The 14,328-nt window shown below is 42.6% G+C and overlaps 1 protein-coding gene across 1 annotated transcript in view; it reads right to left on the bottom strand.

Annotated features, from left to right (window-relative positions):
- scube1 (signal peptide, CUB domain, EGF-like 1) overlaps nt 1-14,328 on the bottom strand; it is a 72,910-nt gene that overhangs the window by 49,443 nt on the left and 9,139 nt on the right. The window contains exon 3 of the mRNA XM_076167391.1: nt 10,391-10,516. Coding sequence (XP_076023506.1) covers nt 10,391-10,516 — 126 coding nt within the window. The remainder of the gene's footprint in view (nt 1-10,390; nt 10,517-14,328) is intronic.

Here is a 14,328-nt window from a genome sequence, read left to right as displayed (position 1 = left end):
CCACTGTGCTGCTGAAAGCCCAGTAAATTACAAATGGGGCATTTTGATGGGGCTGAAGTGAGCTGGAAACATGTAACCCCTTCATTGAATTTAACAGGGATCAAACAGGACCACCTGTGTGTGTGTGTGTGTGTGTGTGTGTGTGTGTGTGTGTGTGTTTGTGTGTTTGTGTGTGTGTGCCTGACCAGGATGGCTTTGTATTGTGTTTAGTCTGAGGTTCTCTGCTCATGTTTGTGTGTTCTGAAGTTGACCAAGCAGACACATTCAAGGCACATTCAAGAAAGAAAGAAAGAAAGAAAGAAAGAAAGAAAGAAAGAAAGAAAGAGACCGAATTTGTAAGTATTGATTGGAGCAACAAAGGGGGGAAAGAACCTAACCTGCAAATATAAAGTGTAAAAAATTGGATATTATGACTCGAAGCCCCATTACCATTTTGCATTTGAATGATCTGATCTATAACCAGATGTGTTATCCAGGTTAAGAAATAACATCCCTCAACAAATGTGGATGTGATCTGTGACCGTGAGGTAAGATGATTTATTACGATGCAGCATGGTGTGTAAAGGCAAGACACAAACCAAGAAACTGAGTTTACAAAGGAATGAATATGACCATTACAAAAGAGGTGCCACTATCAATGACCGCTGCAGTTCGTCCTTTAGAAGGATTGAGCAGTAGGGAGGTTTAAACTCTCAGCTTGGTGAGACTGTGACAACCTTCATAGGCGTTAACAACGGCTCCCCACCCACACTCACACACTCGGAGAGTTTTGGGCCAGGGGCCACAGAGTTTCTGCCGCTGGATTCAGCCTGATTGGTCTTCACTTATTCAGAGGCGACACAAGAGACAAGAGTGTACAATGTAGCTGTAACTCCTTCAGCCCATCTTTCTGTTAATTGTCTGTCTCTGAAGGTTGCTGGCTCCATTCCACAGAATCCATTTACCATTAAATTACCACAGCTCCAAATAAAGTTGTCTCAGGTCAAGATTGTACAATTTGCCTTTTCATGATTTAGAAAGGTAGAATGTGACATTTGCACCAAATGAATGAAGAGAACATAGCGCTTGTTTGTCTCTGCACTAAAACTGCTTGCTCAAGAATGTCCAGGGTTTAATTCCAGAGTCTCTATTTAAACTGGGGAGACAGAATGACCTGTTATATAAGTCCAGGCTGTTTGCAGAGGCCTGTAAACGTCAGTGGATGACTTCATTAGTGTCATTATCTTTTTTGTTGTTGTTTGAATTCAATTCAAAGCGTGGCATAAAATCATTCTAAAATGCCAGATGTACTTAAATAAATTCGGATGCCCCCTATAAACAAATCAATGTGACATAAAGTCTGTCAGTCATTCAGAAGTACAATGTGAATCCCTGCACAAACACACTCTCTAATGATTTATTGGTCCACTGTTTTGTGTCTGCCAACCTGGAGACCCCAATATACTGAAGTAGAACATTCAGTCCAAACAGTTGTCTAGTCAGGATGAAGTCGTCTTTCTGAGGTGGTTCAGGGTCTTTCTGTAGTTTGTCATTTTGTCCTGGCTGTGATCTCTCGTCCCTCATCAGTGACACAAACAGGGACATTCACAAATTATACAGAGGCACTAACACCATTTAAATAAATTGTCAATCGTCAATTAAATTGTCCAATGTTTCTGATATCCACACCAGGGGACAGCAACCTTTACTGTCAAAAGAGAAATTTTTTTATGAAATTGTACACTACAACACTACATATGTATACTATTTTGTTCTTACCAACAAAAGTTCTGTTCCATTTGGCCCATCAGAGCTCTGTCTGCTCAATGTCATTCACATCCTCTACGGCCACAGGAAGGTATCAAAAGAACCGACAACAAAAGTTGCATTTGTGGGAACGGCACACGGAACAAAAGTACCCTGAAAGTTCTACATTGAAAGAAGTGTAATGGGGCCTTAAAATTGTTTCAACCAAAGCTCTGTGTGACTAGATTCGTGACTAAATACACAGGTTTCTCTCTCTCTCTCTCTCTCTCTCTCTCTCTCTCTCTCTTTCTCTCTCTCTCTCTCTCTCTCCCTCCCTCTCTCCCTCTCTCTCTCTCTCTCTCTCTCTCTCTCTCTCTCTGAAACCTGAATATTTAAGGCAGAGGGAGATCAGCTGCAAAGACCAGGAACAAAAAAAAGGCACCAGCAGTGTCCCTCCTCCACTTACACACCCATGGAAGAAGTTCATTAAAGAGTTAAGGAGACCATAAAACAGACAAGAAACATTCGCACCAACGCTTTACGTCTCTTGTCAAGAGACACCACAGCTCTGTAGGATAATGGTATAAAGCTGTTAAAGCTGTTAAAGCCTCTGACGGAGAGCTGCCACCTCCCAACCTCCCCCCCGACAAACACCCATGTTTCAGTATTGTTGATTTATTAGTGAGCTTTATTGGTTCACTCCTCCCTGCTTGTTTAGATGCTAAGCTTCATTACATAACGTCGCTGTAAGTCATAACTCAGACTGGACTTCAATGAGGACTTTAATGTGCCAATGCACATTTTCATCATTTTCTCCATAAGCAGCAGTTCAGACGCCGCCAAGGACGGTATATACTGTTTGGATTAAAACCAATATCTGGACTTTATGACTCGGCTCTCAGTGACAGGAGGATGGACTTCATTATGTCTGACTGCATGAACTCTCACATCTATTAATGCACTTATTGTTTTTTTAATCAGCAGATGTGCTGAGTGTGACATCAGGCTCAACTAAGTAGTTCTTGAATATCACATACGATATTTGCACATTGATTTCTCTGGCTTTTTTCCTATCTGTCCTCTCTAATGTCCGGCTCATTCCTCCTACTGTAGTGGACACACACATGGGGCGGCAGTGGCTCAGTCCATAGGGGATTCAGCTTGGGAACCGGAGGGTCGCCGGTTCGAGTCCCGTATGGACCAAGAAAGTGGACTGACAGCTGGAGAGTTGCCAGTTTGCCTCCAGGGCACTGCCGAGGTGCCCTGGAGCAAGGCACCAAACCCCTAACACTGCTCCACGGGCGCCGTATAATGGCTGCCCTGCACCCCCTCTGTGATGCATGTGTTTGGGTGTGTGTGATATGAGGGGGTGCAAGATAAATTTCAATTGCATGCGATTTGCTGTGAATTGCATGCAAAATGACGATTAATAAAAGAACCTAAAAAAAATAAATAAATCACACTATCATGTGTGTGTTTCTGGCACGTGGAATGGAACCGTTGTTATCAGCTAATTATGAATATTGATGTTTAAACAAACGACACACTTGATTTACTGGTGATGGTGTTTTTAAATTGGAATGAATGATTCCTAAATGGATCTCATGTGACTCTCATTATGTGATACACACATGAGATCAGCCAAAGGTTTGACACCCCAGGCTATTTATTGCAATCCTGTGTCTTAACCTTATCTCTTTTATACTCTGGAGTCCCTCTATGTTGCTGTATTTGTTTGCCACACCAAGATTCTCCAGCCAATAAATAATTTCTGCAGCCACCACTGACTCTGTGTATCCTGGACATCAGGTTTCAGTTTTAAAATTCCAGTTTTCCCAGAACGTTTGTTGATTTAATTTAAATATTTTGGTGTTGTGTGATTTACAGAGATTGATCACACAGATCACATCGCACACAGATGCTTAGTTAGCACAAAGGACGGAACCAAAATGAAATAAAATATGTGCTTCAATTTGGACAATTTGGACATTTCCAACCATCCCTGAAACCTGGGAAATATCAAATTATTACTTGGGGCTCACATCCTGATACTGCCTGTGAGCTCACGCTTTGACTCTTGAAAGTATCCAATTAATTTGGCTGCAATTTTGACCACATGCACATAAAGAACACATGAATGATGATTAGAAGGACTTCCTGACAATATTTCAGGCAAATCTCATGGTTAATCTGATGTCATTAACAGGAGGGATGTATTTCAGTTTTAGCCTGGAAGGAAGAGAGAGAGAGACAGAGGTGGAAAGAGAAAGAAAAGGCACAGCCATCTCCAATTTCAACATAAACACAGGCCACAGGGCCATTTTGAAAGTATCGACCAGAGCCTGTGCTTGTGTAAACTGGGGTAAACTTTTGTTTAGACATAATGAGGATGTGCTTGACAGGAGAGGAGGGATGACTGGGCAGCGAGAAGCTGGAGGAAGGCAGAGCGAGGGAGGCGATGAGAGGAGATGAGGTGAAGGAGGAGGTAACAGAGGAGAGCAAGGACAAGGAGCTAAAGCGGCAGGATCCACAAACGCTGTTCCTCAATTTCATTCACATATGTTTAAATAAATCATTTCAAGCCCAAGTCTCTGAGTCACTGTGGTAGAATTTCAGGTTCAGCCCTGAAAATGTGAACTATCTCCTGATGAAACAACCTAAAGGGGGATGAAGAGATGAGCTGACCTGTAGGTCTGCCACATCCTCACCATCCTAACGCTGGAGGTCTGCACTGTAGCAGCTCCACATATGGGCCGTGTCACAGCCAACTGTTTTTATTCCTCATTTTGAAAGAACTTTAAGTGCCGTCATGTGGATCTCACAGCTCCTTGTCAGCTTGTCAAACTTGGCCTTGGTTCATTGGCGTCTCCTCTCCTCCTCCTCTGTCTTGTCTCCCACCTACACTCTCTCCTCACTTCACCGTGACATGTTGGACCTCTCAGGTTAATGCGACGCGGCCGCGGTTGCTGACTCCCCCGCTGTGGACGCAGAGCACAGATCTTCCCTCTGAGCGAAAGAGGGGACGTGACGGAAGGAAAATAAACTCAGGCGAGCACACCAGACAGTCATGGAGGGCACAGAGTGATCTGACACATTGGGCCCAGCTGTGTCCACGACAAAACCAAATAAACAAAAAGTCCAAATCAAAAAGAAGAAAGGGAGCCGAACAGGGCCGCTCTTTAATCAGAGCACAATTAGGCAATCTTAAATCAATTAGTGCCCTAACTTGTTGACAAAGTGCATCAGAGAGACGATGGAGCGACTTCCTACACACTCACGCAGACTGATTTCCTTTTTTTAAGACCCTCTGCAATTTTCCAGTGTGTAGTTTTTCATCAGAACACCACAAGGGTCTGAGGTTTGTTGGAATATCATGCTTTAGGTCTGTTAGAAGCCACAAGGTATTTATTGTTTTTCACAGAGCTGCTGAGAGCATGCAAGAGAAATAAGACATGAACGGAGTGTGAAACAAACAAGTTAGACTAATGTGTTGTTCTCCTCAGCTGTTATGGTGGAAATGAGGGATTATATGGACCGTCTCTGCTCTGAATGGGCTGAGCTCACTGTGTTCCTCAAAACAAGGAAAAACCTCATCCTACACTATAAAACTTCATTTATACCCTTAAACAGTTTGGTAATGTCACTTAAATGCTAAATCACCTTGTGTGAAGTGGGTGATGTACAAGTACACAACTGTGATTGTGATTGGCTAAGGCTCAATAACTCATTAACATTGTGATGTGGCTTGCCAGTGTTGCTCATAGCTGGTGTGTGCGTGTGTGTGTGCGTGTGTGTGTGCGCGTGTGCGTGTGTGTGTGTGTGTGTGTGTGTGTGTGCATGCGTGTGAAACTGGCCTCATTTGCATTGTTGTCATCACAGAGTAAACAAAACAGTATCATGCGCAAGTAAACGTAGTGATTTCAAAAGTCAACGTCTTGAAGAGCCAAAATTGAAGAGACGACTCCATTCAACATCATGATACTTTGTTTCCGATTCTATGTGTATTGCCATTTTATAGTATTGCGATTCTGTAAGTACTGCATTTCAGTCATAAACCTGGAGGAGGTATAGATAGACATACGTAGGTAGACATTAAGTGTAAAGTATTCATTAAAGTTTAGTGACTCCATTCAGAAGCCGTCTCTTTTTAACTCAAAGTAATGAATCAAGAATTGTTTGTTTCAAGAATTGCAATTAATATTAATAATATAATTTTTCCTCCCTAGTTGCCATAAATGCCAAATCTAACGCAGAGTAAACACAGAGATATTCCTGCCACTGCGGTGGAGACATGAGACATTATGAGGCAGGCTATTACCTGGAAACATGATACAACAACAACGTGTCATATCATCTCGTTGTGGAATTCAATGTTGGAACATGAAAACCCAGTAAAAACAAATAAAAGACCATTTCAGGTGTGACACATCTTCTGTGGCTTGGCTCTATATTTAGCCCACTTAGATAAGATGGCGACTGAGTAACACGTTCCTGCGTATTGACTCATGGATCCTGGGCCATCAGCAGCCTCTCTGATGCTTTATGTTTACTGTCATCGCTAACGTTGGGATAAATAGCGTGCAATGATGCATGGTAACCATATAAGCACAAGTTCCCGGCTGGCAGATGCAGGCCTGTTGTCAAACCGCAGTGTAAATGGAGCTCCTCCAACCTTCATCTTCATGCTTCCCGTCAACAAGAACCTCAGTGTTTGTTATAATGTCTCACTCTCAAGTATCTCATTCAGCAGGAGATTTACTGTATGGATGAGGGCACACGCTACATCACTCACACACGCACGCACGCACGCACGCACGCACGCACGCACGCACGCACGCACGCACGCACGCACGCACGCACGCACACAAACACACACACCATCCTATTCCATTTACACGCATGCACACAATTTATCCTGGCAGTCTGTGTACATCTTGAAGCAGAAAGTGTCTCTGCTCTTGTCTGGCACGTTGTCATGGCGTCATACTTCAGTGCTGTGGCTTCACTCAGCTCAGATTAATTTGTAGATGCAGTAAATTAAACTTGTATGTCTTCCGCTCTCTGATTTGTGACTCATTCATCATGGTTGTGGATATAATGTGTGAAGTTTATGCCAGGGCCACATAATTTAAAAGTGGCAGAGGATGTTGATGTTAGTAAAGATTTATTTTTTGAGACTTTGGAACGACCCTCTTATCCTCCAGCGTGACATTAAACCACGACAAGTCTGCCTTTAGTCTGAAACAGGGTGGAAAAGCAGAAAAACATTTGATTATTAAGGAAAGATAGAAGAAAAGGGAAGGAGGGAAGGAAAGAAGATCAGAAAAACAGGAAAAAATGAAAAGACAACTTAAACAGACTTGATTGTAATAAAACCCGTTCCAGATCTTGTGTCTGATTCTGTTCTTTATTGGAACGTTTGAACTCAGTGCCCCGGTTTTAATTAGTTTCAGTTAATTAAGGACGCATCTAGTGGGCACATATTAAGCCTGAGTCTCTCTATTGAAGCCAGGCGTGGGCTGAAACATCAGGTGATGACATCCTCACATGGCCCGCTTCATATCATTTCAATCATTGCTATTAAGGAAACGTGGTCAAATCCCACAAAGCTCTTCAGCAAACCACAACAAATAGTACGACACAACAGCTAAAGCAGTGAGCTTAAGGGCCTGTTTACATAATGAAAATAAGGAAATAAACAAGAAAACACAAAGTCAGACACATTTAGACTCCCTGCCTCCCAAAGGAGAAGCAGGATGTCTTTAATTGTACCAGAAACCAAATCTGTTATGTTCTCAGTCACACATCTCACCTGTCATGTTTCACCCGTTAGTTGCTAATGGATTGGCAACCGCATAGTTTAGGTCTGCTACTCGGACTAAGCATATTTAGATTTATGCCACTGTCAAGCACATTAAGGCGTTTTCATGATGTTTAAAAAAGACGCTTTATTGCAGTATAAGTGAAGTGAAGTTTATCTAAATATAGCTAAAGTACGTTTTGAGCTTTACTTTAGAGGAACTCCTCTCCGTAGAAGCCACAGTTACTGGAGAAGTCTGTAATAGATAGCTATAGATAGAATACTCCTAAGAGTACGTTTATGCTTAACAACTAGTATGCTAAATGATTGTTGTGGTAAATGATGCTAAGTTAAAACAGGTTCATGTCATTGGTCAATGTTTATCCAGTGAATGAAATAAGCTAGCTGCTAGCTAGCTAGACAACAACATAAATGCTAGATTAAAGGCAGCACTATGAACTTGTAAGCGTTTATCAAACTATTAAAAATACAGCGAAAATAGTATAATGCTACTCTTGTATACTCATGCATAGCTGAGTTTCTGATTTTTACTGTTTTGTTCTGTTATATAATGTCAGTTTTTGCTACTTCGTATTTTTGAAGCCTGTCTTGCTGTAACGTGAATTTCTCCTGCTTATCTAAAGAAATCATTATTTTGGTGAAAGTTAGAACTGAGTCATTTCTCATTAATTTGGTAAAATGTACTTCAATGGTGATAAATAAATTTACAAAACAAAAAGTAGTTTTTCGCACCTACTTAATCTGTAGTGCCTCCTTGTGGCAAAATACAGAATATTGTTGACCTGTAAGGTGTTTATTGACAATAAGATTAAACATTGAGTGCAATATGTAAGATATTAAGACTGAAACTGCCTTTTTTTCTCCATTTTTGGGGAATGATGGTGATAGGGCTCAGGTCATCAGTGTGTACCAGGACACAACGTCAGCTACTGTAAAGAGTTTGAAGACAAACTCACACACATCTAACCCACAGATATTTACAGGCTTTAGGTAATGTTAAGCAGAAGGATAAAAGCAAATCTTAGAACTGGTCTTTCAAAAATGGCACCCGCAGAGACAAACAGAAGGCTGGAACTGAGCCTTCTGAGGAAATCACATAATATAACCATCTTTGAAGCATTTGTACTGAAAAGCCTGGTCTCCTGTGTGCAGTGTGTAGCCGTCTAGTGTTCATCACGCACCAACTTCACCTGAGGGGCTTCATAATCCATTTTATCTCATCACCAGAGGAAAGAAACCGCAGCTTCCTGTTTCATGTAATGTTGTAATGTAATCCGCTGCTTCTCAGACAATGGTTTCCTCAACTGCCTGTGGCATCATGTGGCCTCCCAATGCCATATTGAACAACACTGACAAATATGTACAGGTATACCGGTTTAAATAAATAGAAACTTCATTTAAGCTCCAAAGAGCAAGATGAATCGTATCCATACACGTTTTGTCATTCGCACACAATTCAGACAGAAAGGATTGGTTCATCACTAGAAGCAACAATGTCTACAGATTGTGCAAACATAAAAGACAAGAACCAAACCGATCTGGTTGGCTGGTATTTTCCATCTTTGGCTCTGGTGCTAATAGAGCTAATGATCATAACAGAAAAGTCACTGTAGCCAGAAGTTTCCCAAGTTCACAGTTTCACCTTTAGGCCTAATGTGATGAAATGTCCTCTCATCACTCAAGCTGTCAGCTCTGTGTCAGCCAATCAGAAACGAGTCCAGCTACAATGTGTTTATTGGAGTTAGTCTGACACTGTCTTTAGAAATATGCATGAATGTTAAGAAACAAATTAATTGCAACCATCTAGCTACGGCAACAAAATCCAGTACGTCATCTGATGTTTGTATACTGTACATACAGTATGTATGGACAGAAGAAAATTAGAATTCCAATGGCTGAGCCCCTTTAACTCTGTTTTATATCATCTGTCTGAAAGTCATTCCCAGGAAGGGAATCTGCAGCTGAGCAGCCACTCTGCTTCGCTGGCTGCTGCTATTAGCACTCAATCTCTCAGTCAATCTCTCCAAAGGTTTGAAGAATGAGCTACAACATCCACCAACGCCAAAACATATCAGGCCGAGAAAAAAATCCATCCAAAATGAGGTTTTCTTGTGAGTTTTATTTGATTTTGCTCTCGTCACTCAGCACTTCCAGACTGATGGGATGAAATGTGTTTAAGCACATCCGAGCGGAGCTGTGTGTTGCGTGCAGCAGAAAAACATTTGTCTGGCTGACACTGAGTCAATAACAACGCACTGAGGCTAAATGGTGTGGATCTGTCAGTAATAAAGCACAGCCAGATAGCTGCAGGAGAACTCTTCAACCCCGACCGCCCTCCCAACAGCACAATCACAAGCATAAAACAGCACAGATAATGGAAGTCCTCCAAACGATGACAGAGGGATTCTCTGGAGAATGGCAAGCTGAGCCAGACTGGCTTAAGAGATACAGGGACACACACTCCCATTCGCCCGCAGACAGGCAGCTCAGACAGACACATCTATGCACATTCACACGCCAAGATCAGATATACATTTTGGCACACCTATACCATATTTGCACAACTTGTTTTTTGCTATCAAACTATTTTCTTTTGAGTGCTTGTTGTAGCTTGGGCATGTGTGGCAATGCAGCAGTCCTACCAGCAGATATTGGATCCATATTAGACTCATGAATGTGGACGGAATTGGATCTGAGAACATGCAAACCAATGTGAGTTTTTACTGTTTACATATTCACAACATGTATACACAGTATGTGCCAGTATGTGTGTCTCACTCTCTCTCTCTCTCTGTCGCTCAGTCTCTCTCACATACACACCCACACACACAATGACTTCCATACCTAGGCAGTTGTGGCCGTCGTGTGCCAGCATGAAGCCGTCGTAGCAGGTGCACCTGTAGTTTCCTGGTATGTTGATGCATTCATGAACGCAGCCTCCATTGTAGTCGTTCTCACACTCGTCCATATCTGAAACAGAAGTTCATCTGTTACCGGAGAAAATTAGGCAAATCTGACACTAAAAATGTATACACTTTAACTTTTCATTTTGTTTGTCACTGTCCAAACAAAATACCTTTGAAGGTCAGCAAAAATAGGAATACAGAAAAAAATCATCTTTAAGAATTCAAGGCATGAGGGGAAAGAAATACTTCAAGATTTTTCAAGCAAAGATTTGTCGTCGTGTGTTGTAAGTGTGAAACCTTTGGAAAGCAAATTCAATGAATTCAACTGCAAAAATCGCTTTTAAAAAACTAGCAAATAGTGATGATCATGATGATGAGGATGAACAACCAAAGGAGTGCTGAGGTGTGCAGGGGAAGGAGTGAAGATAGGGGCAGCTGGATGAGGGTGAGGAAGGAGATGGGGAGTGCCAGCCGGTGTTTATTCGTCTGGAGACCCCCCCCTCCCCTCCTCTCCCCAACACATCAACCCCCACCTTCATGCTGAGCCAGCGGAGGCTTTCACAGGAGCTGCTCACAAGTGGTTGCCATGCGGAGCCACTTAAACAAACAGTCCTCCCCCTCCGTGTGAACAGCAGGAGATCCACCAGGCAGAGACCCCAGCCCACATCCTCCTCCTGCTCTTCCTCCTCCTACTGAGGATGACACAGCACAGGTATCTGGCTTCTCAGTCTCTTGCTTGCTTTCCAATCACCCACCCTCCCCCCCTCCTCTCTCTCTCATCACTCCTCTCTGCCAAACAGGAGTCAGTTTGATGAATACAATGTCAGTTTGACCGCTGGCGTTTGTTTCCACAGTCTGCCCATCCTGCTGCTCCACATCTCGCCCTCGCTCTCCTCCTCCGCTCTGTTCAACTCTTCTTCTCTGCCTCCACTCCTCCACTGCTGTCTGTCAGCGTGGACCTTCTCCACTTACATATCTGCCTTCTTATCGAGCTGTCTGTCAATCTGCCTGTCTTAAATATGTCCCAGAATTTGAGCTTTATGTCCACTCAGATGTCCTGTCTAACTTATCCCAGCAGTTGTGATTAAAAAAAACAGAAGACAAGATATTACAGCTGCAGATCCTTGAAAACCAGATTAGACTTGAATGGAAACCTTGAACTCAGCCCGTGAAAGAATTGAACATCATAAAGTTTATGCACTTAACATTTCAGGTTGTTCAGGTGTTTTGTCCTTCCTATGTTTAAGGTATTACACTTTTTTATCACAATTTTCATTACATTTTGCTGCTGATCTCAATCCAGGGGCAGAAACCAGATGTTTTAAAATGATTTGCACGATTTTAAGAGATAAAGTAATACACCAGTCTCAATGAAAACAATCGGGCATATTTATTTCTAACAGGTGCAATAATAGGTGCAACTTGGTCCAGATCTGGATCAACCCTGCTGCCACCCTGAGCCGTTGTCAAGTGCAAGCACAAATTTCACCATTAGATGTTAAATCAATCCAGAAATATTGTGAAAAACCAAATAGTGGCTTGTTCGGCCTTGGCAGAGGTATGTTTTTCCACGGGACACTAAACTCACGAGTCTGAGATTAATTACTAGTTGAAGGTGTGATGTAATGAAAGTTAACACTGTGAAGTATTTATGAGTGAGCTGAATCTCTGTGCTGAGCCTGACACATGTGGAAGTGAACAACGGCTGTAACATTTTTGTGGAAGTCATAAATCCTGAGGTGTTTTCGCACATCCGCTGAATTAATCTGAGCTCTCCAGAGGAACTCCAGGCTCTGAGTTGCGCAAAGATGATGTATTTGTGTGCTATCCATGTCTACAGCTCTGATTTGGTTCAGCACCCACCCTGCTCACCCTGCTCACCTACTTTTACCCCTCATTACCCCCTCCCAAGCATTAGACAGGACTTTTGCCAGGGCCAGTTTGGCCTCAGATGATGCCGAGCTATGAGGACAGTCAGGAAAAGCATATGAGGATCCCACGGACTGCTTTTTGGACATTTAACAGTATAATCAAAGTGTTAGTGAGTATAAAGATACTGGCTGCACACCACCACATAAACCAAAGCCTTCTATCCACAAAACAGGAAAGGAACCCTCCACTCTGCACCACAGCGCCCATTACAGTACGTTTCATGTATTTGTTTGAGGTCTTCTATCACTCAAGATCATTTTTGACATCTTTCATTAGTGTAACAGAAGTTTTGTATTTTTGTAAGACTATAAATTAATGCAGCTGTTGTCTAAAATGTAGAATTCACATCTTAACAAATGTTTTAATGAAGAGTTGTAGTTGAGCTTATCTTAAGTCTTTAATTAGCCCTAATGTGAGTTCTACTTGGTAAATTCAAATTAAATGAACGGAAACCTTTAAACGTCAGTAATGATGGAGCTGTGTTTAAAAAGTGTGATCCTGGTTGTACACAAAGTCCTCGCAGCCATCAGCCGCTCATCCCCGCAAAAGCATTTGTAACCAATTACAGCGAGTTCAAATGGGACGTTGTTTAGTGGCCAATACCACCGATTCCCTTTGAAGAAGTAACAAGGCCTCTGGTCTCCTTACGCACAGGAACAAGGAGTTTGTGTTAGAATAACGCTACAGTGCTACAAGAGCTTCTCCACAAAATAGGTGTCATGCAAAATGATTGTAATCCATTTAGATATAGTTTGAAAATGAACACCAATTCATCAAGCTTTAACTGTAATATGCTTTCTTCAATACTTCTACTTTGGACGCTGCTGTGCCAGTTCAGAAGATGCGGTTCTGCACTTCCTATGTTCTCTGCTTTCCAAAGGGGGACAGTGAGAGGGAGTGAGGGTGGCTGGGCTGGGTAACTAAGGGTGAGAGTAAAGCAGCAGGTGATTAATTGGAGCCGGCAGGTGTCTCCGCTTGACTGTGTATACTGTAGCATGTGATGAATGATGGAATAATAATAAAGACGGTTAAATCACAGATATTGAATAGCCTACTGGCAAAATAAGGCCAAGCTGAAGTGATTTGGTTCAGCAGTTCTGTGCTTAGAGCGATCAGCATGTTACATGAAAGCAACAACAGCATGGATTGTATATCAGGTAGGAGGAAGGAAGGAGGAGGAAGGAAGGAGGAAGGAGGCCCTTGTGGCCCCAAGCGGTGCCACTTCCTGCCACTGAGCTGTTGCTGACATCTTGACAGCGGAGCCCCGGCACCTTCAGGCTGGACGCTGCTCCCGCTCACACACACTGCTTTGGTAATTGCCGAGGTCGTGTTTATCCTTCACATATCTTTAAGTGATTCATGCACCTTAATTGACAGCCTGCACCCCCTGACTGTACCTCAGGGATGTGAGCTGCAGGGCAAAAGTGGGGAGGGCGGAGGGGATGTGATGTGATGGGGTTAGAGCACAGCTTCAGTTGAAGGCTTTCACCTACAGTTACACTAACACAGTGATAATGATGAATGTTTGACTGAGAGTGGATAAAGGAAACATTTTAATAGCTGCACTTATCCAGCATGAGTACTCAGCTCTGATTGGCCCATTTTCAGATTACCACAAAATCTCCATATTATAAATGCACTTTCATAATCTGATCTCGAAGATGAAGTCTCAAGAAAGGAAGGTAATGAGTATCAGGAATAGTTTTCTTAAACATTTCCATTTCACCCTTTACATTTTTCACTAAGAATCAGGCTGATCATGTTGCCGTGAGGTCACTAAGTCTATATATAACGTACGCCTCGCTGAGTCTGACCTGCTCTGCTGAGCCTGAGGGACAACTAGGAGACAGATACAGAGGAAGACGATGTGTGGGATGTGTGTCAGGAGGTTTGCATGTGTGTGTGTGTGTGTGTGTGTGTGTGTGTGTGTGTGTGTGTGTGTGT

The sequence above is a fragment of the Genypterus blacodes genome, unplaced genomic scaffold (assembly GCF_046128005.1).
Source record: "Genypterus blacodes isolate CSIRO-AG114 ecotype Tasmania unplaced genomic scaffold, CSIRO-AGI_Gbla_v1 ptg000158l_1, whole genome shotgun sequence".
Classification (NCBI taxonomy): Eukaryota; Metazoa; Chordata; class Actinopteri; order Ophidiiformes; family Ophidiidae; genus Genypterus; species Genypterus blacodes.
This window is presented reverse-complemented; position numbering and strand designations above follow the sequence as displayed.